We start from the raw sequence: 27,282 nt of genomic DNA on the forward strand, positions 1-27,282 counted from the left end.
CCTCCCACTGACTGTGACTCTACCTTGGGTTTCCGTTCTGAAGATGGCCAGTGTTCAGGTCTTTATCACAACACAATGGGATCCGCACCCGTGTACAGTGATTCTGGACCTTCTGTGCATGCAACCAATCAGTATGCTTTCCAAGTACGCCTTGGTAGCTTAGTTGGTAAAGCACCAGACCATGAAAGCTGGAGTCCCAGGTTCAAGCCCTGGCCAATGCATGTTTTCTCATACTATAAACAAATGTCATAATTTGTCAGTCTTGGTTGTAGAAACTGTTGTGGAGGGTGTCTTAGCTGATCAGGTGCTCCCACTGCTCTCAGAACGTCTCCATGGAGGTATTGCCCCACTGCTCTCGGAACATCTTCATGCTGATATGGTTCCATTGCTTGTGGAACATCTCCTTGGAGATGTGGTTCCATTTGCAATTCATTTGGATCTCGGATCTGAGGGTCAGGATCATCCTCCTCCAATGTATTTTGGTCTGGATGGTGAGCATTCTCTGGAATGAGTCCCTCCCACTGATCTGTGCTAGTGTCTGTGTTCCAGGGAGTAGTGTTGTCCTTTTGTACCTTTTCGGATGCATTGAATATGACTGGAAAACACAGTTCGTTTTTCAGTGTCTAGGAGTTTGTAGGCTTGCTTTCCATGTGTGTAGCCAATCATTATGGCTTTGCGCCCCTTGGAGTAAAACTTCCCTTGCCTTTTGTCTTTCGGAATCAAGGCATATGCTTGGCATCCGAAAGGGCGAAACAAAGTTGGATCAACTCTCCTTTTAAACAGTATTTCATATGGGGTCTTTCCATGGAGTCCTGATGCTGGGCTGCGTGCTGTGATATATGCAGCTGTTTGCATGGCATCTACCCAAAATGACTTTGGGAGCTTGGAATCATGGAGCATAGTGGTTGCTAATGTAGCCAATGTCTGATTCATGCGTTCTGCAATGCCATTTTGTTCCGGTGTCGATGATGAGAACTGCTGTTAGAAAACCACACACAAAAACAAACTAACACACAATCCTCCCAGATTCCACAGAACTTGTTTATGGGCTTTGCCTCCTAGAACAGTGGAGTGGTCTGGTTGTTCGTGGGGTGGTACGTATAAAGGTCCTTCAAAGTAAAACCCAGAGGTGTATGAGTGTGGGTTTTGAGGAGGAGGGATAGTTGAATTTATAGAAGATAGGGGCTTAGTGACGAGTATAGATGAGCACTACCTTGCTGATTGTAGCACAAGGTAGGCTTGAGAATGACGAGGTTCCCAGTGATAGCAGGCTCCTGACGCACAAACTGTAGTGCTCAGAAAGACTCTAATCAAAAGGGATAACAATGACTTCAAAAGTGGGAAGTGACAATGACAGCAATTAACAGTGGTAGCAGTGGGAAGTGTTGTGACCACACTGGATCACAAGTAGCAGAGAGTAGTGAACTTGAGATTAGAGAAGAAGTCTGGATTGGAGTTCTTGTTCTTTTACAAGGTAAAATACAGGGGTTTATATAGTAAAAGAAAAGTAGGCTATGCACAGTATAGCTGTGCAAAAAGAATGAGAAAGAACATGAAGGAAGGAATGTACGCTGACGAATCCTGCGTAGGTAGTACAGGATAAGATTGTCAAAAAAAGGAAAAGAAAGGGATAGAACAATGAATGCTGTGAGTAATGTCACAGGTTTGTACAGCCATAAAGTAAAGTCCAATAGCAAAAAGAGAGCAGGAAAATCATGATGTCATGGGAAGATGCAGTAAAAAAAAGGCAAGGCAAAACACTATCAGTATCAACACAGTTCCTTTATTGTCAGTCAGACATTCTAAAAAAATATGTGTCCATAAAAATGATTCAAAAATCAAAAATAATCGCACTGTAAATGAATGTTCTGCTGAAAAAAAAGAAACTGGAGCCACCGGTCCACCACCTAGTCCAAATCCGACAGTTCCATGGCCTTACCAATGGACTGGTTGTGTTGGACCACCTGGTCAAACGAGGGAGGGAGAGGAGTAGTCCCAATTTGGAACAAGTGAGTCCCAGGCAGCGTGTGGTAGGTGTAGCTGTAGCGAAGACAATGGACAAAAGATAAGTGTACCCAAGTGAATGGGACAGCAATGAACATGGGCGACGCAAGGGAATGAACCTTCTCCAGCTCAAAAACTACCCACCCACGCTCCAACCAGGCGAGACGAGCGACCAATGTTTTGATAGTATATGATGGCAGATCGACATCATGAAGATGGACCTGTTGCCCTATTTGGACCGGCCGCCGGGGCTTTGCTGATATCAGCAGTGGCACATGGTAGTCAACTGATCGGCGACGGAAGCGGATAGGAAGTGGTGACTTCAGAAATGGTGGGGGTGCAAATAAAATGAGGAGGAGGAGGGTGGAGGTGACAGAAAAGTGGATTAGAATGGGGATCCAGAAACGACCGTCAGGTGAGAATAAAAAGGAGAGGAAGGGGCCCATGGTGGGGCTAGGCAAAGGAAGGGGAGTAAGGGAAACGACAAAAGCGAGGGCGCAATGCAATGTGTAGCCAGTGGCGACACGAAAATTTGCCGAAATGCCGAAATGCCGAAAGTACCGAATGGAAAAGCAAAGGTGAGCGTAACTGGATTGCCTAATAGAGGTGGTGCTGATCAGCCACAAGTTCGAAAAAGGCAATATTAATTACTATTCCACGTGGCACTGTGCCTGTCTGGCGCAAAGGCGAGTCTTTTTGAATATTCGCTTTGTTATTGACACCTGTCCATGCTACCAATCAACTTTGGTGCATGACACCGGAGTATTTTCTTGGATGACACCATCTCCTTGGAGTGATTTTTAAATGCATTGCCAGTATATTCTCCTCCCCCATCACTCCGGAGGAATTCTGTGTACAGTGGAGTGGAGTGAAGTTTTCTTCTCCCAAATGAGTCCGGAAGAATGTCCTTTTGTAACCATTCGTTGTAAGTGGTCCATTTCAATGTGTCCCATTCTCCTGTGCAATAAATTTACATCTACTGCTGCAAAAGCTGACTCCGGGTTGATTTCAGGTTTTGCTTGGATGTGATAAAGACCTTGCTTATGTAAGGCAGTGAGGATAGGTTCCTTCTTTTTCCGAACTTCACAAGCATTTGACCCTGCTGGAAAAAGTGTTGATAACCCCGTTTTAGACAATTTGTGGACAGAGATGAGTGCTAAAGTGAAGTTTGGCACAAGTAAAACATTTAACAGTGCAATATTGTAGTCCTTTTTGCCAACAGTTGCTTGTAGGATTACTATTCCAATGCCAATGGCATTTACAGAGGATTCATCCCCAAAACTGATTGTCCTCGGAGGATGCAGAACATGGTATGTTCCTGGCTCAAACCAGGAGCGGTGAGGGACCATGTGGGATGTTGCTCCGGAGTCAATGATGATTGTTGTTTTGGTCTTATCGGGTTCCGACACAAGGTAAGCTTGAATGTGTTTAGCAAGGGGCTTGGAAATATGTACATGTTCCAATGCAATGGCTCTGTTCCTCCTCGGAGTCAGATCCAGATGATTGCTCCGCCGTATTTGCCTTTTCCTTCTCTTTTTCTTTATCCTTGTGTCTTTCCTTTCCCTTCTTCCTTTGACCTTTTCCAGCTGACTAAAGTGTTTGACACTCCGAGGTGTTGTGTGATTTGGCTTTGTGGAAGTCACACCACTTCTCCTCGGATTTGAGTGCTGTTTCAGAACCTCCAGGGGCCTTCCCTGACTGTCGTGCAACTTCTGCAGTGATCCGGATCTCAACTGCATCAAAGGTAAGTTTATTTTCTTCAATTGTGTTGATTACCGATGACTGAAATATTTGCCATTCAGGAGTGCATGGGAGAGATTGGAGAAGAGCAAAGGCCATGAGTTTGGTATCAACTCCTAGTTTCATTCTGGAGAGGTGTGAATCAATTGTCCGGATTTTCGCAATATGGTCCTGGATAGGTAATGTCCCATCCCAGGACAATTTGGTGAGTTGCTGGAATGAATAGAAGGCCGAGGCAATGTTGGACGTCTGATGGAGTGAGACAAGTTTATCAAATAACTCCTTGGAGCTGGTGAGGTCTCCGGTCCTCATTAGGAGGGCATCAGAGATGTGGTCCTGGATGATTCCATGTGCCTTCTCATCCTTAAGTATCCAGGTGATTTCAGGATCCTCCGAGGAGGTAGGTTTTCCTGGTGAGGGCTTAAGCTCCTCTCCAGTAACAACCCGGAGAACTTTTTCCCAATGTAGCTTTGAGATGATCCGGAGTTTCCATATCTGAAAATTGTTGGGTCCAGTGAGAACTGGACATGCGGATGTATCATGTGCTGTGGTCATGGTTCCGAGGTTGCCGTTTCAAATAAGAATTATTTCCTGCGCAGCTTTTGCGCCACCAGGGCTCATAACCTAATAAATCTAAGTGAAACCCAGCCGCTGCCTGAGAGGCTATAGAAACAACTTTATTATTTACCTAAGTGAAACTACAATAGATGTTAGTTTAAGGTGATCTCTAATAAATGTAATGTAACATACCTCAGCCACTGCCTGAGCGGCTATAGAAACAACTGAGGTATTCCTATACTAAACCCCCTACTACTTATAGTCATAGGTGCTACTCACTACAGTATAATGACTCCATGGAGTGGTGGCTATGCTCCATGGAGAACAATGGCTGCTTTAGCAGAGACCGGGTTTATCTGGTTTTGTCACGTGTAGCTCAAGGGGGAGTGTTGGACACAGCAGATGACAGGGCAAGCATTGATGAAGGCTGTAAAAGGAAGGTGAGAAGGATGGGGTGGCCCATGCACCCAATATACCACCATCAGAAAATTTATACTTCCGTTCACCTACATATAGCGAGTTGTTGCGATGTAATTGTAAAAGCCTTATCCCCTATACCGAACTAACGGAGGGATGAAGACCTTAAATCGACAAGTAGCGTCACAAGTAATCGATTGAGAAGTAATCAACAACTAAGGAAAATATGTACATAGGTGTTCACTATATATACGTTTCTGAAAGTCAGCCATGAGGCACTGACTGATATAATATGCAGTAGCCATGAGGCACTGACTGCTGTTCTTTGTAATGGTTCTAGGCTCTTTGTCACGTGGTGGTCACGTGATCTGATATAACTAAGTATTATGTTATCCGCGCTAATAGCAGCAGCTTAACATATTATATCTGTCATGTGATCAGATATTTAAAGAAAATGAAAAAGAAACTAGCGCTCTTGTTCAAGTCGTGACATTACCCCCTCCTTAGGACTTTCGTCTCGAAAGTAGGGGTCCATTTTTCCGTTTTCCCAATTGAACAATTGTTTTCGGACTCTAGTCGTTGTGAAGTTTTCGAACGGTTGGAAATGCAATTGGAATCGTATCCGTCGGGGTGCACTAGGGTTGTTATTGTGGAATGTTTTTACTTTGTCTGGTGAGTTGTTTAGGTGTTGTTTGGGTTCCCATGTGCGTTCCTCTTTTGGATAATTCTTCCAATGTACTAAATATTCCAATTTTCCCTTTTTTAGACGTGAGTCTAGAACTTCTTCGACTTCATATTCTTCTTGTCCGTCTACTATTACCGGCGGTATCGGTTTAGGTTTCTGTTGGGAAGGGAATTGTGGTTCTTTATATGGCGTGAGTTTTATTTCGTTAAAGACTGGATGAATGGGTCGCCATGTCGATGGTAATGCTAGTTTATAGGCCGATTCGCCTATCTTTTCCAGTATCTCGAACGGGCCGTGTCTCTTATCGTCCAGTTTCTTAGCTAGTCGATCCGTTGAGATGTTTGTTGCTTCTACATACACCTTATCTCCTACTCTATATTCCACCGCTTCTCTTTTCTTCTTATCGTACTGCCTCTTCATCTGTTCAGCTGCTTTTTGCAGCGACTCTTCTGCTTTCTTCCTTGTTTCTGTCATTCTTTTTACAAAATCTTCCGCATTTTCGTTCTTCACCCCCACTTTCACTACTTCCTGTGTTCTCGGATGATGTCCATGATTCAAGTAGAACGGGCTATATCCCGTCGCAGAATGTTGTTTGTTATTGTAAGAGAACTCTGCTAGGGTAAGCCATTCTGCCCAATCATCTTGTTTATGGTTTACGAAGATTCTGAGATACTGCTCTATCTCTTGATTGATCCTCTCCGTTTGTCCATCCGTTTGTGGGTGCCAAGCCATCAATGGGTTTGCTTTTATCTGAAGAAGCGTATGTAGACCTTTCATGAATTTTGAAACGAACTGCGGTCCTCGATCTGAGATGATCTTTTCGGGTATGCCGTGGTTTCTGAATACATGATCTCTAAATAATCATGCCACTCCTTCCGATGTGATTTCCATCTGCGTGGGAATTACCTTGATCATTTTTGTAAACCGATCCACTATTACCATTATCATGTTATATCCATTTGATTCTGGTAATGGTCCGATCAGATCTACCGATATGATCTGCCACGGTTTATCCGGGATCTCGTTTGGATGGAGCGGTGCTGCTTTCTTTTTATGGTCTGTCTTGGTTCTTTGGCAGACTTCGCATCCATCTACGTATCTCGTGATATCTCTGTCCATATAGGGCCACCAGTATTGTCGAGTGATTAGCTCTTTTGTCTTATATCTTCCTGGATGACCTGCAATGATGGAGTCGTGGTTTCGTCGGATGATTTCTTCCCTTAACGCGGCATCTTTTGGTACATAGATTCTGCCTTTGAATACTATGCAACCGTCTTCGTCTAGCCATCCATCCTCTCTCCTCTCTATCTTTCCTTTCATCTTTTTTATCAGTTCATCCACGTTTCCTTTTCTCTTTGCGATCCATTTTGAGATCTCTAGCTCTCTCTCTTGGCTGTCTGCGATCTTTTGTCTTTGTTCTGGAGAGAGAGTCATTCTTACAAATAGTTTCTCATCCAGTAGCACGACGTCTTCGTTGTCGTTTTCTCCTTTGTTATGATCTGATCGCCTCGAGAGAAGATCTGCTTTTATGTGCTTCCTTCCTGGCATATGATGTATCGTGAAATGATACTGGCTTAACTCCGTCATCCACCGCGCCTGTCTCCTGTTCAACTTCTTTGGTTCTTTGAAATACAGCAGATTTTGATGATCTGTCCATATCTCAAATTCCTCTTCTGCGTCTATTAAGTAATGTCTCCATTCGTTAAGTGCCGTCATGATGGCAAGAAGTTCTTTGTCATAGATCTCGTAATTGCGTTCTGTGGGGTTTAACGCTTTGGAGAGGTATGCAATTGGCTTCCAGTCATCCTTTTGTCTTTGTGATAAGACAGCACCCATAGCGAAGTCACTACTGTCTGCTTCTACTTTGTATTGGCCATGTGGTACTGGGAGAGCTAACACTGGGGCTGAAGCTACGCGTTGTTTCAGTGTTTTAAATGCTTCGCGTTGTTCATTTCCCCAAATGAAATCCTCTTTTCCCATTAACTTGGTCAATGGTTTGGCTACTTCCCCGAAGCCTTCTATGAATCTTCTATAGAAATTTACAAATCCCAAGAATGCTTGTATCTCCTTCTTATTTTTGCACTCTGGCCATTTGCTAATTCCTTCTACTTTTACCGGATCCATGCGAATTTTGTTCTCTGAGATGATCAGTCCCAGGTATTCTACTTCTGTCTGTTCGAAATCGCATTTTTCTGGTTTAAGATAGAGATGATTCTTTCTTAGGATTTCTAACACACGTTGCGTCGTTGCTCGGTGCATTTTTATATCCTTGGTGAATATCATAATATCATCTAGATATATGATCACTAACCCTTCGTCTATCAACTCTTTGAAAAGCGTGTTCATCATTGTTTGGAACGTGGCGGGGGAATTTGTCAGTCCGAAGAACATAACTAATGGTTCGAATAACCCTCGATTTGTCCTAAACGCTGCTTTATGCTCGTCTCCTTCTCTCATTCGGATATTGTTATATCCCCATCTTACGTCCAGTTTTGTGAAGTATTTTGCTCCACTTAACTTGTCTACTAGTTCTCCGATCAATGGAAGTGGATATCTATTTTTGATAGTGATATCATTTAGCTTCCTATAATCTTGAACCGGTCTTAACTTTCCGTCTTTCTTTTTTATGAAGAAGAATGGGGATGCGAACGGGGACTTCGATGGTCTTATCCGTCCCGATTTTAGATTCTCTTTTAGGAACGCATCTAGTTCTTCTTGTTCTCCCCTTGCCAATGGATAGATCTTGCAATCTAGGGAGTGATCTCCCGGTATAAGTTCAATTGCGTGATCCCATTGCCTTCTTTCAGGTAACGTGTCAAACTCCTTTTTATCAAATACGTCTTTGTATTGATGAAGGTGTGCTGGCACTATCTTTTTGAATCCTCCTTCTTTTCGATCCTTGCCTGCGGCTTTTGCTAGCTTCTGTGCCATTGTGCCTTGGGCTCTGATATGGTAATATTGATCGTCGATCGTGGCATCTTCGAAATTATGGAGGTTCACCTGTATCATCCGCTCATCTTCTCCTAGTTCCTCAAAGAATATTTCCGGATCCTCCTCTGGATCAGAGATTCGGATTCTCGGTCTGCATTCCTCGGGACATTTTTCAAAGGTCAACTTCAATTCTTTCCAGTCTATCTTGGGATTGTGTTTGTTTAACCACTCATGTCCTAGAAACATTTTTCCGTTACCCAGATTGGTTACAGCAAGATGTATCTTCTCAACGTGTCCGTCGATTTCCATGAGCAGTGTTACAAATTCATTGATGGCTCCGTTCTTATTAAGAGTTCCATCTGCATTGTAAACTGGAATAGGTCTCGGTATCTTCCTTGTCTCATATCTTTTGTCTTTAACAAATTGGGAGTCGATGCAACTCCCCGTGCATCCACTATCCAATAGTGCTTCGACTGTTTCTGTTTGGAGAGTATCTAACATAGTAAGCTTACATTTTACGTTCATTTGATTGCCTTGGGTGCCCCTGATGTACTTTTTTGGGGAGGCAATTTCTATGATCACTTGTATCGCTTCTACTTTTGGTAACCGGTTGATTTCTTTTATCGTTTCCCGGGTTACTTCTCTCGCTCTTTTTTTATGTGTCCAGGCACTCAGAATCCCAATGGATCTTTCTTCCTTTTGGTCTCTTAGCCTGTCTATCACCCACTCTGGGGTCCAAACTTCTGTTCTAGGTTTTTTTAAAGGGGTTCCTGACCTTTTCTTCTACAGTCTCTGCTGCGTTTTCCTCCGTAGAGTTCGCCGCATCGGGTGTAGGAATCTTAGTATCTATCGTAAATGCTGCACTTTCTAGCGATTTGCCCGCCGTCAGAACTGCGGATGTCTCATCACTCTGCGCCGCTTTTACTCTAGTTGCATCTTTTTTGTTTCGGATTTCTTTCTTTGTCTGGGTGGAAATAGTTTTATTGTCATCCGCGCTAAAGCTGCAGCTTAACAATTCTGAGTCATACGTATCTACAGTCAAAGGAAGAAATCGATTCGAAACGTCTTTAGGCTCAGTCGGTCGATGCGGTACCGCTGGCCTTTTTAAAAACCCTCTAGGAGTTTTTCCCTTTCTTCTTTCGTCATTTTTTCTAAGAATTCTCGGACATTAAATTGCGGCTTCTTTTTTTGTGCGTCTTTGCACTCGAAGCTTCTATGTCCCTTCTCTCCGCATCGGTAACATCGTCCCTCGGTGCGGAACTTCGCTTTATCCACCTCCATTCGTTCTCCGTTACCGGTATAAGTATACCCGGTTCCGTCTCTTTTCTTTTCTCCTTCTTTCTTTTGTTCCAAATAGGATTTCTTTCCGTTTTCGGAACCTTTCTTCTCTTTTTCTCTTTCTCTCCAAATATAGTCCATTCTGATGAGTTCTCTTTTCCACTCTTGGTAATCTCTAGGAATATGCCCACCGTAGATCACCCTATCTACTAGCGGCTTATTCATATTTCTTCTGAGTAGAGATATTAGGAACTCTTCATTTATCCTATTTGTGTATCCCGCCCATCTTTTCTTTTCTTCAAACCTTTCAAAAAAGGCTTGGGCGGTTTCATTGCCCTGTTTTAGGGTCAATATTTCATTCTTGGCAGCTTCTTTTTCAAAGCTGTCCTTGAATCTTTCTTCCATTTTGTCTGCGAAATACGGCCAGCTTCCGTATGTGTTTGTGATGTCGAGCCCCATTTGTTGAGCGTCGACCCGGTTTTCCAGCCAGTCGGTCCGAAAGGCCGCGGCTTCTCCTTCTTTCATAAAAGATAGCACAAAGCTTATCTTTTTTCTGTCGTCTTTGAAGTAGATGGCATCATCTTCGAAATGTAGAAGTAAGGACTCTCTAAAGGCCCTGTACTTTTTCTTATCTCCGGAGAAGTTTTCTGGCTTCTCCAATGCCGTTCTACTTCTCTCCGTTCTTTCTGGAGGTGGTGGCGGTTGCTTCTTTAACTTTCTTTCTAAGACGCTCACTTCTTCGAGTGCCTCGTCTAATTGCGATTGGTAAAGCATTCGTGTTGCTCTTACTGCCTTTTCCACTTCTTGTTTTACGAATGCTTCCAATTGCGCTTCTTTCGGGGGGGGGAGTTTCTATTCTGGGTAATGAGTCCATCATTTCCCTGGTGAAGGCGCTGTCCGTGCTGTTGGATGGCTCGGGCAGATCTCGATATTCTAGGTTTGACATCAAATTTGAGTTGGGGAGGAGGGGGAGTTTCGGATTTAATCACGGGGGATGGGATTCTGATTGTTGTTATTTCTGGCAGAGGAAATTGTCCTCTAAATACGTAATCTTGGGAGTAGACGCGTTGCTCTCTTAGCCAAATGTATAATTCTCTACTAAGCATAGAAAGGAATTCACCAGTGATAAGCTGGATCGATACACCACTTTCTAAGATCTTAGTAGTCTATCTTTTCTCTTTGAGTCAAGGTGGTCCTCTTCTGTCCACCACTGACTATGTATGTAAGGTAACTATTTTTGTATTTTATGAATTTTATGTAAAAAGTATCGTAATAAATTGGGGTCCGAACGGTTGTCCCAATGTAACCCGCTTATTAAGCTGTCAGTTCTTCTCCCAACTGGGGGACGCAAATGCGCGGCCTGGTCAGAGGAATCCGAAGGATGAAATTACGTAAAACCGAGAAAATCCCAGTGGTTCCACACCAAAGAGATTATGATGATATAAAAGTGTAACTAGAGGGGGATGGTGACAAAAGAGTCTTGGGAGGATGAGGGTGATACGTTGGCGGGAAAGAAGGATAAAATGGTGTTGGGGCGAGTGGGGATGTGATGAAGTGGGAGGGTAGTGGTAGTTTGGATTGAACATTTGAGTAGGGCTAGGATGAGGAAGATGATGATGATGATGACGGTGATGGTGGTTAGGATTGTTGCTGTTACGTTCATGGACGGTACTTGTGGTAGTTGTTGATTGTGTAAAAGCCTTATCCCCTATACCGAACTAACGGAGGGATGAAGACCTTAAATCGACAAGTAGCGTCACAAGTAATCGATTGAGAAGTAATCAACAACTAAGGAAAATATGTACATAGGTGTTCACTATATATACGTTTCTGAAAGTCAGCCATGAGGCGCTGACTGATATAACATGCAGTAGCCATGAGGCGCTGACTGCTGTTCTTTGTAATGGTTCTAGGCTCTTTGTCACGTGGTGGTCACGTGATCTGATATAACTAAGTATTATGTTATCCGCGCTAATAGCAGCAGCTTAACATATTATATCTGTCATGTGATCAGATATTTAAAGAAAATGAAAAAGAAACTAGCGCTCTTGTTCAAGTCGTGACAGTAATCACCTCAGTTGTTCCCCAGAACACTGAGGTGAGATATTTACTTAGTTTCTATCAAGTGTACCTAGCTCATTAGACTTCCCAGTCTTTGTATTTATATAGGTACTTACTTCAATACATGAGTTGTTCCCCAGAACACTGAGTCTTTGTATTTATATAGATCAGTAATCTTTTTGAGCGAAATCTATCGAAATTGATTTTCATTCATTGATAAAATACATATTTACATGTCTCTCTTGTTCTGTCTAAGTATTGTAGAAAGTAGTCTCATTCTTCTAGTCCAATCGAGGTGAACTGCTATCGTTGCTCATACCCAGTCGGAAAGAACAAAATATATGCCGAATTAGATAGAATCCTGTCAAATCAGACCGTTTACATCGAATCTAATCTAATCATAAAGTTTTCTCACGGTTTCGAGACGCGACTTGAATCAACAGAATGCTGCAATTGCGTCAGACTCCAAACCAGTCGACATATGTGTATGCTATATCCTAGTGCTTGTGATTACATAATTATCCGAGACTTTACCGAAACTTGAGTTGAGCATAACACATATGGCCGACTGGCAAAACTTGTAGTGGCACCAGATTTTGGTTTATTTGCACCACCGAAGATTGCCACCGAATCTGACATCTTTCGGTCGGCTAAAGTCAAAAACAGAAATGTGACCGTGACTTTTTCTTGGACAGAAGAGTAGGAGTAGTACACTTGAACACGATGTTCCAACGATGTATCAACGTTGCACCATTTCATAGTGGAGTGATCAAGATAATGATTCCTTCATTATTAAAGAGAAGTGGTATCCAGAATGTGAGGGTTTTTCCAGAACCTGTGGGTGCAATTGTGAAGACATGTTTGTTCTTCAACTGCATCTGGGATGATAGGACTTGAAAACGACATGGAGTGATGCCAAATCTTTCTTTCACGAGACTGCTGGCTTCATCGGAACTTGGTGTCTCGAAGCGTCCGGACTGCATACAAAATAAGCTCTGTCCAAGAAAAGAAAAAGTCACGATCACATTTCTGTTTTTGACTTTAGCCGACCGAAAGATGTCAGATTCGGTGGCAATCTTCGGTGGTGCAAATAAACCAAAATCTGGTGCCACTACAAGTTTTGCCAGTCGGCCATATGTGTTATGCTCAACTCAAGTTTCGGTAAAGTCTCGGATAATTATGTAATCACAAGCACTAGGATATAGCATACACATATGTCGACTGGTTTGGAGTCTGCAATTGCGTGTGATCAATTGTACACAAAGCAATGCACTACAGTGTCGCACATTCATGCACACATGCACCACTGTGCAGTGCAATCATGCATTCACTGCTTGCATAATCACATGCCCATATATTTGGTCACATTTTGCACCATGTTCGATTCCATCCTTCCTTTGTTCTGTACCACCATCTCGACCACAATCTTTACTAACTTTGGTATTTCCCATGTATCGGACAGGTCTGCACTCACTTAACAAGGGATTTTGATGGATAGTGCAAAACTGTGAGGAGCAACACGATCAACTCAAAGTGAAGACCAAGGTAAGTAAGTATCTTTCAGATGTCCTTTCTTTACCACTAACATATTGTTTGTGCTAGTACAAGTGGCCGCGGGAAAGTCAAAGACTCGAGGCCAAATCAATAGCCCTTCCTTTCGAAGCGCATCCGGCGAAATTCGATGTGATTCGGTATATATTTCGTCGTTTCCGACTGGGGCTCATACTCGATTGACTCGATCCTACTCGATCCGATTTTCATTGGGGCTGACCGCTGAGTATCGTTGCTTTCCTTGCAAATGTTCCCAAGTTAGGTTGTCAGATGAATTCATCACGACTTGAACAAACACCATTCCATGGATAAGCAGGTTGTGATACGCTCGTTACAGTATACTAGAACTTGGGTATGATACGAGGGTCATAAGGCAGACATGGAGAAGTCGATGACGAAGGATCAACAATCGAATATCGCAACATACCAAGGGGGGGCAGAAATTATGGAGAATAAATATATCTATGTGGTATCATGGCTTATCATCCTATCCGGAAACGGCATATCACAAGATACGAGGCTAAAACACACACCAAAGGCGTACCGTCACACTACCTCCACATCCACAATCAACTCCAACTCCCTCCTCTGCCCTTCAGTGACATCCTCAGTGAAAATATTCGTATCGTCCGCCTTCCGAATCTTGAGTTCAGGTATGGGCATCCCAATCGCTTTGCGATGATGCAACATCTTGATCAACGACGCAACGCGGGCTGAGCTCCAATCTTCCAGGACGAGCGTGTGCAGGTGCGGCCATAATTTCTGCGGCTGATGAGCTCGACAGGACGCCATACGTGATGGACACGTCGTCAACGCCTTACACACTACATGCTCGCTCATTCGCGTCAGCGAAACGACTTGCACACTCGGAAAGGCGTGCATGAGTGCACACGCATCTTGTGCTTTCTCAAATGGACAGTCGAGGAGAAGGGAACGTAAAATGGGGTATGGTGGGGGGTGAGTGGTTAGGTATTGCTGCAACTCAGTCCTTTTATCACTCATTGGACTCTCTTGCGACCTCAGTGAGAGATGTTGGAGCTCCGGAGCGACTATGACGGAAAATGCGGAGATGACAACGAAGGAGGTGCAACACGGGATGCTCAACGAGAGAAAACGGAGCATGGGGAACTGGGCTGTACAGTCTGTGAACCTTTCGCCGGTTGGAAACAGGGGGTGGAAGAAGACTTTGTCGAGGACGAGCTCAGATAAGAAAGGGAGGTGGAGCAAGATGGTGTAGAGGTCGTTGAATGTCATCGGGGGCAGGCGCGGAGCTGGGGGCCCGGATATGGTGAACGTGGTCAGGTTGTCGAACAAGGGCAAGAAGTTGACCGTTTGCAGATCTCGCTCAGACACTGAGATGCTCGTCAGCTTTGGAGCGCCACCGGAGAACCACTTGGCTTTTGCAGCGTCATTGTTAGTCACATCACCGTCAGCGATGAATCTGTACCCAGTCTGCTCTTTGACGGAGAGTACGAATTTTTCGAGGGCGGGGACACGGATAGTGTTGAATAGCGGGAAGACGAAGAGCGCAATTTTCTGGTCTACGACGAGTTCGAAACGGCGCCACCGATGGGCAAGAGAGACGACTTGATTCGTGATGGCGAGACATTTCGCCTTAGCTTGCTCGTTGTGATCGAGTCCCTCAATCATCTGCTGTTCCAAGCAGAACCCACAGGGTCTGTGGGTTAACCTGAGCACCGCAGAAACATCCAACAGTAGGTTTCGGGATCGAGCGAGGTATAGGTCGGCCAGATGGGATGATTTGGTGGTCGAGAGCCGTACGTTGCACCAGAGCGACGGGGTATTAGTGGCAAGAGCTCTCCACCGACGAGAGACATGGGATATGGTGAATTCACCATTTGGCCAGATGTCACGCCGTTCAGGGCGGATGGTATATTTGAAGACGAGGATGAATATCTCGTTTGGAAGGCGATATATGAGTGGATCGGAAGAACTCGTTGGATCATTATCGACCTGCATTTTTGTGTGGGTATCGCTCACGTTCACTTGGGCCTGTAACTGACTCCTTGTTAGCATTTTTCGCTTTTGAACGTTGCATAAACTCTACCTGGACTGGCTCTGCATCCTGACGACAGCTACGTCTTGCCATAGGAACGAGGACCACTGAGCTAAGTGAAAAAGCCGTTTTGTTAAATCCTGGAACTGCTACTGGCGGTGACATACCTTGACGCTCGGAGGGGGATATCTGGAAATGATGAACCTAGCCAGAGGATAACACGAAATTTGAGTGGACGCCTTACATTTATAGGTTTTAAGACCGACTCCATTCCATCAAATAGCATTGATTGCATGTGATATCGAGCTAAAAGAAAAATATTGCTGATGACCAAGCTGATGACTCGGATTTTGCATTGGATAAAGGATCTTTTGACATCGATCAATTTCAAATTGAAATACTCATTGTAGGATGTCGTCGCCAAGGCGTCCGTTGACGACCATACATAGTACCCCAGTTTCATTCGACAGAAAATAGCGAGACAAGTGGGGACCGATCGAATTGTAAACTAAAATATGTTCAGTGAGCGAGGTGAACGAGCGGCAGAGTGACTAGAGGAACGTACAATTCTGCAAACCTGATGTAGTAGATAGGTCATTAAACGCCATTTCACCCGCAGAGTGATAAAAGATAACCCAGGTCAACTATCAACTTAACTGGGAGAACACCAAGGAGGATAAAGACCAGATCACTGGCAAATACCTCCACAAAGCCAGTGAGAAGCAGATTGTGAACCTATACTGGCCAAACGGATTTCGTTAGAAACATAATGACAAGAGCTATGGAGCTAATTGGAATAGGCTGATTATTCAAGGTATAACGCTTCCGCTTTTATCAGAATTTGTCGAGCGATAGCCTATATGTAAGAACAAACAAAAGCAAGACATCATAACTCGAAAACGGATGCTAGGGACCATCAGTTACGGATGCGATCGGAAAATTCAAGACAAATTTTAAGAACGTACAATATAAGATGAGTAATAATATTGTTTCAGTAGCCCAACGGAGCACAAATAAGGGTATAGGAATTGTACTATGCCCGCAGCTGGAAACCCGACAATTCAGCAAGACACCAAATGCTACCATGACGTGGATATTACCCAACTAAGCTTCAGCAAGTTAATCCGTGCCTTCTGAAGCCGGCAGGCTCTTGTTTTCTGCCGCGTGCTGAGCTTGATCATGCACTCTGTTTGCGCTAATATCGTTCTCTGTAACTCGTAGTAGGTAAGTCCTGTCGCTATATGTTTAGCACGTAAGTGGGCAGGTGATGGAATACATTATATCTTCTCACTTTAGCGGGTACGTGAAGTTCCTCCCTCTCTGATTTGTTACTGATGTTTCCTTGTTTTTAGATGCTTCAAGTTAGAATGTACAAGCAAATTCTGTTAATCGCTACGGTACATTATGACCACTTACACCCTAAATAAGTTACAGATTGGAAAGAATTAACATCGCGGGTTGCATGATATGCCGGTAGTAAAGACCGTATGATTAATACACTTCTCTTACATTTACTTCAGATTGATTACGCACCAACTGCCAGTGATGTCCACGTCACGGTGCAGAGTACCTTCAAATCGCACCGTGTCATGGTAGTACGGGAAATTAAGGTCGCAACTTTATACAACCACCTATTGTTTTAAAGCTCGAGAAGATATCCCATGGACAAGACTCCAATTTCTGACACATACATGGTTAGACAGGTTACTATTAAAGAACCCAAACTGACCTGCACTTCTTTCATAATTATTCCTTGTAGCTCTGGGATATCGGAATCTTCTATAAGAAAGGATAGTTTCTAGCCAAGGACGTAGTGCATCACGAGGAAACCCGGAGAGACTAAGCATCAATGAAAAGAGAAAAGACGAATGTATGCCTGAGGTAGAGTCAAACCTGGCTGAACGATTTGACGACGTTGCATACGGGTATACCCTTGAGGCTTGTACTCGTAAAGGTGCTGTAGGTCCCTGAGAAAGAGTCTCAAGAATTTTAAAGCAATTAAAACATGATGTGCAGTAAGGTCAATGAAAAAGACACCCGAACGAGATTGAGTTGTCATGTAGTCGCGTAACGAAGTATGAAGCAAGTAAACAGGCTCGCGATCGTCATCGGGTATTAGCAACACGGATTGAATACGAAGGAGTATTCGCATAAAGTCCGGTAATTCCACTTGAAACAAGAAAGCGAGATTAGATAGGGGTAATGGATGTGCGATAGTCAAGATAGCCCCGACAACATGCATGAGGTCGACCACGTCTCCACGCGCATTATCAGGGTGAGTAGCGTGCGAGAACACCTGAGTATATAGAGGGTCAAGGCCTTGATGCGATTTCAAGGCTGTTAGGAGTCTCTGATGTGCCATGCCCCCTGCTTCACTAACGAATTTGATGAACGTAGAAGCAAAAATGAAGGAACCAGATGCTTTTTGGGTAAGCAGATCAAGTACACGTTCCGACGGCCAAGGCATACGTCGTATGAAAAGATGATAGGCTATGCTGCGGTTCTTATTCTGCGGTCAATTTAGAATGTTTATGACAGAGTAAAAAATGTTGGCGTGCGCCTAGCACAACTCGAGCGCTGTAACTTGAAGTATAATATATAATGGTTCAAGCCACAACAAGCGGCGCGAGACGATTCAAGGCCCGCTTAGACTGCCGCGGGCTTGAAATATCACGGTCTGTTCCAGCCACATCCAAAATGGCTTTGCGTACTATATGCTCTCGTCACGTTTACCTGCAACTGTACGATTATCAATTATCAACATCACTGGCAAAACTTCAGCAATTGTTGCAGATTGTGAAGACCACTACCTACTTTGTCAAGTTGGATATTCGTCATGAGCCGATATGAAGCACTCAACATATTTGCTTTTCACGTATGAGAATAACTATATGGCGCAATGCCAAATTCTAAACGAGATTACATCACGAATCATTACAGAGTGCCCCGAACAGCAGCATCCACACTCTGCGCGAAGTACTCGATATTATTACCGTTCAACCCAGCCATAGAAATACGACCATCCATCGTCATATACACGTGAGCCTTTTCAGCCAACGCCTTGCAATGCTCAGCCTTCAATCCAGTGAAACTATACACCCATACCAGTCAGTTCATATCACATTTACAGAGCCACAAAACTGTCACAACGTACCTGAACATGCCAATCTGGCTCTTGATGTGTCCCCACTCCCCGGGCGTGCTGTGCTCTTTTGTCAAACTGTCGTACAGCTTCTCACGCATGCTAATGATACGCTCGGCCATCGTCAACACCTCGCCCTCCCATTCCTGGTACAGCTCTGGGCGCGAGAGAATCGTGTTGGCGATGCGCGCACCGTGGAGCGGTGGGTTGGAGTACATCGGGCGCACGATGATCTTTAGCTGACTCTCCACGCGAGCCTTCTCTTCCGCATTTGTGGTCGTCAGCGAGAACGCGCCTACACGCTCACCGTACAGTCCCATGTTCTTTGCGAACGACTGGGAGAGGGCGATTTGGTGGCCCTCTTGGACGAAGTGTCGCACGGCGAAGGCATCGCGGGTCGTGGAGCCGGAGGCGAAGCCCTGGTAGGCCATGTCGAAGAAGGGGAAGAGCTTCTTCTCCTTGACGATGTCGGATATCTGGGCCCACTGGGCTTGGGTAGGGTCGACACCTGTTGGATTGTGCGCACACGCGTGGAGAAGGACGATAGCGCCCTCTGGGGCATTCTATTACCGCTATTACTACGTGTCCTGTTAATACAAGAGCGGAGGAAAACGCACCTGCAAGTCCTCTTTAAGGCCGTTAAAGTCCAATCCTACGGTTTTCTTGTCAAAGTATCTGTAACCTCTAACTTCGAGACCAGAGTCCTTGAAGATGGGGGTGTGGTTACCCCATGAGGGTACGGGCAGGTAGATGATCTTGGAGTGGGGGTAGTGCCTTGCGAGGAATGCACCACCGATTCTGAGGGCGCCTGTTCCAGAGATGGATTGAGTGATGGCAATCTGCGAAAAAGCGAACCAAAAGTGAGCGGTAGCGAAGTTATGAACATCCGAATAGAAAGCTCACCGCGTTCTCATTGAGCGGCTTGCTCTCAGCGCCATAGGCGAGTTTTGCAGCGTTTTTAGTGAAGTCTGCGAGACCGGTGATAGGGAGGTACTCTTTGTCGTTTTTAGCGGCTGTCAGGAACTCTTCCGCCTATAATTAGGTCTAAATGAGAAACCAATGGTTTGAGATATATAGCAATATGAGCAGACCTTCTTTACGGCGTTGAGGACATAAGGCTTTCCATTTTCATCTCTGTAAGCACCGACACCGAGGTTGATTTTGCGAGCATCTTTGTCGGCCTTGAAAGCCTCGGTGATGCCTGGTACGGTAAGATAAGAAGGACTGCAGCAAGAAGGGTCGAACAAGCGAGACAAGCGTACCGAGAATGGGGTCCGGTGGGCCAGCAGGAACAGCAGACCAGGTAGAAAGGGGAGCGAGAGAACGACGGAATGCAGCGTGTGCAGGACGAGCGACCTTTGTGACCAGCATCAGGAAAGAATAACAGTGGGCAAGCGGAGAAAGGTGGAGACAAGAAAGACGGCTGAGTGCACTTAAGCTTAAGAGCTCGGAATGAGTTTGCGGGTGTAAGTGGATTTTTCATCGACGGAGTGTATGCCGGCAAATTCCTAGCGAAGCCGGGTCTGCCCGCTGCCATAATGTCCTCGAGCACTGCACTTTCATCGAATACAGCCGGTTGTTGCAGCGGGCACGACGACATTCGGTACTGGCTGACATACATTCTGGCTGGTGTGGTTATAGATATCATACATTATGCGCTTCTATATGCAGCAACACCTTCTTCTCTCACGTGCCGGTCCTTGTAGATCCAACATATCCCTCTCGACGTGGGATGCATGCCGAAAGATGCCGGCCTTTCCTCGCTGATCTGGCTTTCAAACTGAGCGGTACTACATAGAATCACTTTGGCCTTCGTATATTCAGGCTTCAAGCTTTACCACCATGAGTGCTCGTCAGGCTTTTGTGCCCCAGAGATCTGCATCGCGCGCAACGACGCGTCCAGACCAGGCTAGTGCTCATCCTCCCGATGATACACACGTCTGGCCATCGCATTCCATTCAGAAACAAGACCGCGATGCCATGGGACTTACTAACAACACTGGAAAGAATAATGGTTTCTCCGCTTTTTTCAAAAAGGATAAAAACAACACCAGAGCCGATGGAGGTGTTGATAACGTTCGGGGATTTCAAGAACCATCGTTCAACGTGGATCAGGTCGAGTATCATACATCTGCTCGGAGGTCCTTTCAAGGCATTTTGCGTCCAGACATGACTCCGATCCCTCTGCCGTCCAACACAAATCAAGTGCGCAACAGCCTTTCTGGTCTCCCTCCCAACACCAAGTCCTTTGCACATGCGCGCCCTTCTTCGCCTCTCCAGTCCAACTCTGCATATCCCTCGCCAAGGTCCATGTCCGAAGTCAGTATAGGCTCAGGAAACATTTCTGGACCCGGTATTTCTGTTCATGGACTGAAGGACGCGCATATATCCACTGGAGGTTCTCTCACTGGCTTTCTCACGACCTCTGGCTTGTCCCCTGATCTCGCTTCTAACCGTCCGACGGTGGTATCTCCAGTTCCAGGATATAGCGCTTCTGCAATCCTTGCAATGTCTGGCGACGACGTACGTGAACAATATTTAAACTCGCCTCCTGGTCATAGGTTCTCGATGGACATAGATAGACATGTCGATTCACATGCCGCCGCCGCAGGGAATCTTCTCAAAGCGCGCTCGCGCTCAGTTCGATCGCTATCTAGCATTCAAGAAGAACGCGACGACCAACGAGAGGAAGATCATAGACTTGATCATCGCGAGGACCATCTTAGCGAACATCATAGTGATCCAGATGTCAGGCCAACTTTGAGAAGGGCAAAAAGACGCATCCAAGATTTCAATGGCGATGGTGAAGAAGAATATGCCGGCCCTTTCAAGCGGTACAAAGACAACGATGTCGGTCGTCATGAAGCGAATGTCAAGGTAAATGTAGTATGGGTGTTGCAGTAACTCTGACGCGATGGTCGATTCATTAGATGGACTATGGCGCGTCTTCTAGCGAAACTCATCGCATGGAGCAAGAGCACGGCGAGGACGTTGTCCATCTGGCTGAACAGCAATGCTTTCCAGAACAGCCTGCACAGGGAATTCAAACACTATTTAGCAACATCGACGAGGCCAAAATTGATGAGATGTACGAAGCGGGAATTAAGAGGTGGACTGAATGCACTAGAGATGAATGGCTTCGTGGGGCAGATGGTTGGTATTCGCATGTTATATATTCGAGATCGACTGAACATTACAATTAATCGATTGGTGTAGGATTGGTGGAGGAGTATCGCGAGGTTCTTGACTTGGTGAGTGATTCCTTGTGCGAAGCTTGACAGTCATACCTTACTTTAATGCACAGGTCAAGGACCATTTGACGTTCGTTCCATCTTCACATGACACACTGATGCATATTGATGAGGTGTACGCAGGCAACGAGCAATGCTTTATTCTGGTTTCCACAAACACCTTTCGGACCATGAACAAAGGCTGGAAGAAGGGCGTGAGACGCTCAAAGAGGTACGGCAGAACTTGACATTTGACCTTGTTGGTAAGGGAAAGGTATGATATTGAGGGAGTAGTTGGTCGCATTGATTTTCTCTGGTTTGTGCTGTCGATTGTGCTTTGGTGTTTATTTTTCAGTGCTCTGAAGATGTGTCACTGATGTTTTGCTATTCCTGGTGGGACGAATGTTAGTTTTGGGATACTCATGACCTGATGCAGTGTTCTTATCTCGTGTCATTTGTGATCGTTATAGCTTAATGCTATCACCGTTTGCATCAACATCTGCGATGGCTAACTGCATGTCCGCGAATGCTTGAGTTGCTTGAAGCACGACACCTTCCTAATTTGTGCGGGTCAGGTGCTTCCATTAAAAACACACGTGACAGTTCAACCGCGATTCGCCAAAAAGAAAGTAATATCGAGGCATCAACTTGTTCTGTTCTTTCCCACGCGTAACCCTCTTCCTTACTCTTCAATTTCGTCCGCCTTTCCCTCATTCCTCCTTAAACACGTCCCCCATCATCTAAACGAACTTACGCAAACGATATCTCTCCTGCGATCAATACGAGACTCCTGCTGTAAGCTCAACATCCCCACATTCATATCTCTCCAAGCGCTCATGTCGTACCCACCACCGCTTCCTTTTGACAGAGTCTTCCACATTCTCTACTCACGACCTGCGTTCTTAGCGAATATCCAAAATTCTAAACAAACGACTATCTGACACGATGGAAACACAAGTGCTTCCATCTTGGCTGTCTTACTCGACGACGATCATCACGAATGCGGGTGGCACTCCAGTGGAGACGAGCTCGACGCTGTTGCAGTTGCCGTTGACCTACTATGGTCCAAGTGTGAGTTCTTTCTGCCTCGATTTTAGTTTCGAGATTGTTTGCGTTGTCATGTGAAGTTTGCCTGTGTGACGCGTAGCTTGTTCGGCTACACGTGGGGTAGTGTTATTCTGGTGTCGAGAATGGTCCCTACGTTGGATGGCCAATAGCTTCTTTGCTCCTATTTCGCTCTGATCTGCTTTGTGTGTGGTTCGACTGACAAGGACCGTTTCATCCAGATTCCTCTTGGAACCGACGGAGCTTGGACCTACGGTGGACTGTCGTCTCCAGCACCAACACCCACATTCTCGTCTACAGCTACAACCGCATCTGCGACATCCTCCTCTACGTCTGCGCTACCTTCGTCATCATCATCTTCCTTTTCTTCATCCTTTTCTTCTACTTCTACTTCCACCTCTGCATCTACTTCAGCATCTACGACACAATATCCTTTTTCTTCTTCCACCACTATATCTAAAGGCGCCCTTATAGGTGCCATACTCGGAGCTATAGTTGGCTCAATCTTATTGTTGCTTGTTCTTATCGCTCTTATCCGCTGGAGGGCACGCCGTCGTAACGGCGGTTACCAGACGCCCATTTGGACAGGCTGGGAGATCCTTGAGCCTAATATTGCAGGCGATCGACCTCCTGGCGAAGGCTCCCCGCGTGGCAGTGGAGAGGAAGTAGACTCGTTCCTCCAACGAAGTGCCAGTGCCACTGACGGCACGCGCCAAAACGATACAAGCGCAAGACTCGTTTCCCCTCCACCTCCCCTTCCTCCGGGTGCAGCACCTCCATACAGAGGAACCTCAGGCTCTGGCGATTCAAATGGCACTGACTCGACGATTATCACTGACTATGGCGTTTTGTTAACCGGTGCCGAACGTATTGGCACTGCGTTTGAGAACGATATGCCATCCAGACCTAGCAGCGATATGCGTGGCCACATTGTCGCACCTGGAGAGCTTGTTCGTCTCGATAACGAGCGACAAGAAACTGAGCGTCGATCGCACCCACATTCTGATTCTCGCACTAGTTCAGGACGTTCGTCTCCTGAACATTATTCCCCCCTCCTTCCTCCCCCGCGTATCGATCCTGACCGTGCATCCTCACGAAGACGTTCCGAAAAGTCTGTTGCACCCGAAAAAGAAAAGTCTGTGCGGTCTGTGTCTTACCCTGGCAGTGAGATCGAAGATTCCAAGATATTGACTGCTCGTCGAGTTCGAGTGCAAGAACTTGGCCCGCGATCCCCAGGAGACGATGATTCATCATCACACACTCATGCTGACCCAGCGCCTGGACCTAGCAGCTGGAGGAGTAGTCTTGGGCTTAGCGGTCTCGCGCGCTTGGGACGATTGAGCTGGTTTAAGAACATTGATACAAGTTCTCCGAGAGGCAGCTCCCGTTCAAAATCCTCCTTGGCAGGACGTGCACAATCTGACCATGACCTCGAAGCTGGACGTGCGCTGTTGGGTAGTGACCTCAAGCGTGGTCTTGGCTTGAACACTGAAGGCGAACGCCCTATGTCTAGCGTTAGCACAAAGAGCGCTGTTTCTGGAAATACTATATATCATGATGCTGTATCACGGACCGGAACCCCTATCACTCCAGTATCACTACCTCCTCGCGTGCTCACACCTGCAGGTCAACGCCCTCAAGGACACAGCGCACCACTTCCTAGTGCGGCTCCACCTGCCTATGACGATCCTTATGAAACTACTAGATACCGTTCTAGCGATAACTATCCACAAGGAGTCGATGTATTAGATGTCCCTGCTCCACCCCCAGCGTTTGGTGCGTCTAGTAACAACACTCCCTTACCCCCTGGCCTCGTTCCGTTGGCAAACCCCCGAACGTGGCGTGATTCTTTGTCGGCCTCCTCAAACGATGCGGGTATTACAATCGATGTCTTAGATGCTGAACCTCCTACGGCTGGAGATAGCTGGAGGTCTCTTGCTGGTAACTCGAGCGGAAGTAATGGGAGTGAGAATGACAGTGGGAGTGGGAGTGGGAGTGGGAGTGGGCCTAATCCAAGTCAAAGGCGGACTACGTTCGGGGTTGTAAGTGGCAATCGATTTATTTTGTGATGCTTATCAGTTCGCGCTTACCTGTATTACTTTACTTTAGCCTCAGGTTGTACACCAGGGTGAACCATTGATGTCCGAACAAGGTTCACTTCACTCGATGCACTCACACTTGAGCCCCTATTCTGGACGTTCATCTGAATCGGCGCCTGCTTCGCGGCGAGGTTTATCAGGCTCGACGTCCTCAAGGCCCTCTGCTCATTCGCAAATGCTCTCAGCGAGCAGCGGGGGTTCGTTGATGACAGGCTCTCTATCGTCACACGGGCGAAGAGCTGCTGGAGGTGCCATATCTCCCGCCTTGTCGGCTTTTGGTAGGACAGATATCGAGGAGGGCGACGAAGCTGACAACGCCCAACGAGTATCCGTTCTCGGGCCCATGCCGTCATTCGCACTCTCAACGAATCATCCTCCTACGATACGATCTGTTGGGACTGTCGGTACTTCTACTGCGACTACGACAACGACTGGGTCTGAGGAGACGGAGGTGAGTAGGACGACTATTCCGGGTGATGAGAGCGACGGGGTGACGCCGTCTTCAGGTGCTGGGATGCCGTGGCACGACGGACTAGAACGGGAAGTGTGGGATAGGATTAGGGCGGACTTGCTGTGATGAAATTTTGTGAATGCTTGATTTAGTTGTGGACATTTTTCGCTTTTTATTACCTTTCTTCATTTCTGGCTTGAGTTTTATTTTTTGTTTGCTTTTTTTGCATTCTTGGCGATACCTCTCTTTGACATTTGCGATACCTCACATTTGACATTTTATCACGACCGACGACCTAGTTTTGCTAGACTATTGATGATGACGACCTCACGACTCCCTCTCTATCATGAACTGTACTTATGCATTGCTTGTCCTTCTTTGATGGAGATCGGTGCGATGCTTTGATATCTCGACATGAACTAGATTCATGAACGCGAATGGGTTGTTTCAGAAGGACATAGAAAGTGGACCAAATGACGAGGATGAGGTTAACATCATGAATTGAACCGTGACCTTGCATGCATATATGATATGTGAGTCATGCCAGTGAGTGTCGATTTATTCCGGCGATCTAGTCCACCTCATATGAGTGCTTGCGTTGTGTGATCGCAATATGATTGCCACTGACAATGATCTTGTTTCGAGTCTGCCAGGACCTTGCTCATAACATCCTCGCCAATGCCGTCCACGAGAGACTACATGAAATTTCTCTTTCTAAATCTTCGTAAGTCTTGCAGCTTGATTAGTAAAAGAATACCAAGGACAATATTTACAACGCGCAAAACTTGCGCCAGTGTCATTTGAGCACATAGTGGAAGGGGGACTTCAAAATTGGTGAGGTGTGTAATAAACATGGTGCACAGGGAAGATGGGAGATAGGATGCCTGGCCGTCCGATGGTTTTTCTCGTATTCGTCGTGGGGATATCATATCCTACCCCGCCTCCGTGTACGCGTCCTACTCGCGCATCACCAATCTCGATATTCCAAACTGCCAGAAGAGAGTGGGAAATTAAAGTTGGGGCAGGAGAAGTGCAAGATATCTGTAAACAGACGGAAGTGCCGCGCTATACCAGGATCCGCTGAAACTAAGAAAACACAAAATGAAGAATCAGCTTTTACTCAACAATGCGCTGAAAATTCGATCTTTCGCCCACGAAGTGCTCATCCGGCATAAACAGTAGGCAATTCGCCTCCTACCAAAAGTCCCTCCGTCTCTCATATTACGTGTACTCGCCCTCATATCTACCATCCACGTCTCAGCTTCTCAGAGATACTACTACCTACACCTTTACACCGATGTTATTCCGAAATTTGAACGGCACGAAATGGGACCTGCTTACAGAGGCGATAACGAACCGCTCGCAGATAGCTTGAGGCTCACCATATACCACGCTTAACGAGTCATTCTGATTCTTGACAGGCTTCTTCGAGGACCAGTTAAATAGTGCCTGTAGGTCTCCACGCTCTTAGTGCACACAGCCTGGGCCACTCACATCGGATACAGTAAACAGTATGATACGGACGCCGCATGCATGATAGAAGGAAACGGCCGGTTCAAGATCTCCTTCAACGGTGCGTCCTGCCCTCCTTCTCTAAAAACGATTCAGACCTTCTGAAATTACAGCATGATAGCTGTGCGATGAAGTTCCGGGTCACTAAAGAGCCTAATCAAGAGACGAAGTTGACCTTCGGGTCTGTCTTGTTAAAATGAGTGATAGGATTCGTGTAGATAGTTGAAATCCGAGCCCAGAAAGGCCTAGTAACATCAGAACACGCTCTTGGGCTTGTTGACGCGTGATACTGGGGTGTTTCTTGAGTGTGACATGAAAGCACCCGAAGCCATTTTCCCTTGAAGTGGCACGAACACGCACAGCAATATATTAGAAAATGGAATATTATCACCGATCGATAGCAGCTGGTTTGAGGGTTGAAGAGGTGAATCAGTGATTTTACTACAAGCAGAATGCCACGCACAGATATGGTATTACATCGACCTCTTTGATGCGTTCTAACGCAGACCTGAGTGCGACATTCCCAAATGGGATGTACTGT

General features: G+C 45.8%; 6 protein-coding genes across 6 annotated transcripts; 2 read left to right on the plus strand and 4 right to left on the minus strand.

Annotated features, from left to right (window-relative positions):
- Window positions 1–13,771: 13,771 nt before the first annotated feature.
- SERLADRAFT_408709 (uncharacterized protein) lies at window positions 13,772–15,205 on the minus strand (the record flags this gene model as incomplete). The annotated part of the gene is made up of 2 exons (XM_007318867.1): window positions 13,772–14,766; window positions 14,899–15,205. The coding sequence occupies 2 exons, from the start codon at window positions 15,203–15,205 to the stop codon at window positions 13,772–13,774; spliced, it is 1,302 nt and encodes a 433-aa protein (XP_007318929.1).
- Window positions 15,206–15,261: 56 nt separating this feature from the next.
- Window positions 15,262–15,575, minus strand: SERLADRAFT_468874 (uncharacterized protein; the record flags this gene model as incomplete). The annotated part of the gene is made up of 2 exons (XM_007318868.1): window positions 15,262–15,354; window positions 15,410–15,575. Coding segments are annotated over 2 exons (219 nt in total), but the record flags the coding sequence as incomplete, so codon positions are not given.
- Window positions 15,576–17,040: 1,465 nt separating this feature from the next.
- SERLADRAFT_438516 (uncharacterized protein) lies at window positions 17,041–17,709 on the minus strand (the record flags this gene model as incomplete). Its single annotated transcript, XM_007318869.1, has 2 exons — window positions 17,041–17,081; window positions 17,136–17,709. The coding sequence occupies 2 exons, from the start codon at window positions 17,707–17,709 to the stop codon at window positions 17,041–17,043; spliced, it is 615 nt and encodes a 204-aa protein (XP_007318931.1).
- Window positions 17,710–18,033: 324 nt separating this feature from the next.
- Window positions 18,034–19,833, minus strand: SERLADRAFT_449644 (uncharacterized protein; the record flags this gene model as incomplete). The annotated part of the gene is made up of 6 exons (XM_007318870.1): window positions 18,034–18,333; window positions 18,397–18,947; window positions 19,002–19,223; window positions 19,288–19,416; window positions 19,476–19,585; window positions 19,647–19,833. The coding sequence occupies 6 exons, from the start codon at window positions 19,753–19,755 to the stop codon at window positions 18,177–18,179; spliced, it is 1,278 nt and encodes a 425-aa protein (XP_007318932.1).
- A 1,428-nt stretch (window positions 19,834–21,261) lies between these two features.
- On the plus strand, window positions 21,262–21,637 carry SERLADRAFT_468881 (uncharacterized protein; the record flags this gene model as incomplete). Its single annotated transcript, XM_007318871.1, has 2 exons — window positions 21,262–21,292; window positions 21,315–21,637. 2 exons carry the CDS (start codon window positions 21,273–21,275, stop codon window positions 21,598–21,600), a joined length of 306 nt encoding a protein of 101 aa, XP_007318933.1.
- Window positions 21,638–24,525: 2,888 nt separating this feature from the next.
- On the plus strand, window positions 24,526–25,664 carry SERLADRAFT_468884 (uncharacterized protein; the record flags this gene model as incomplete). Its single annotated transcript, XM_007318872.1, has 3 exons — window positions 24,526–24,721; window positions 24,789–25,229; window positions 25,285–25,664. 2 exons carry the CDS (start codon window positions 24,819–24,821, stop codon window positions 25,312–25,314), a joined length of 441 nt encoding a protein of 146 aa, XP_007318934.1.
- Between the last annotated feature and the right edge of the window lie 1,618 nt (window positions 25,665–27,282).

This window comes from Serpula lacrymans, assembly GCF_000218685.1.
Source record: "Serpula lacrymans var. lacrymans S7.9 unplaced genomic scaffold SERLAscaffold_7, whole genome shotgun sequence".
Classification (NCBI taxonomy): Eukaryota; Fungi; Basidiomycota; class Agaricomycetes; order Boletales; family Serpulaceae; genus Serpula; species Serpula lacrymans.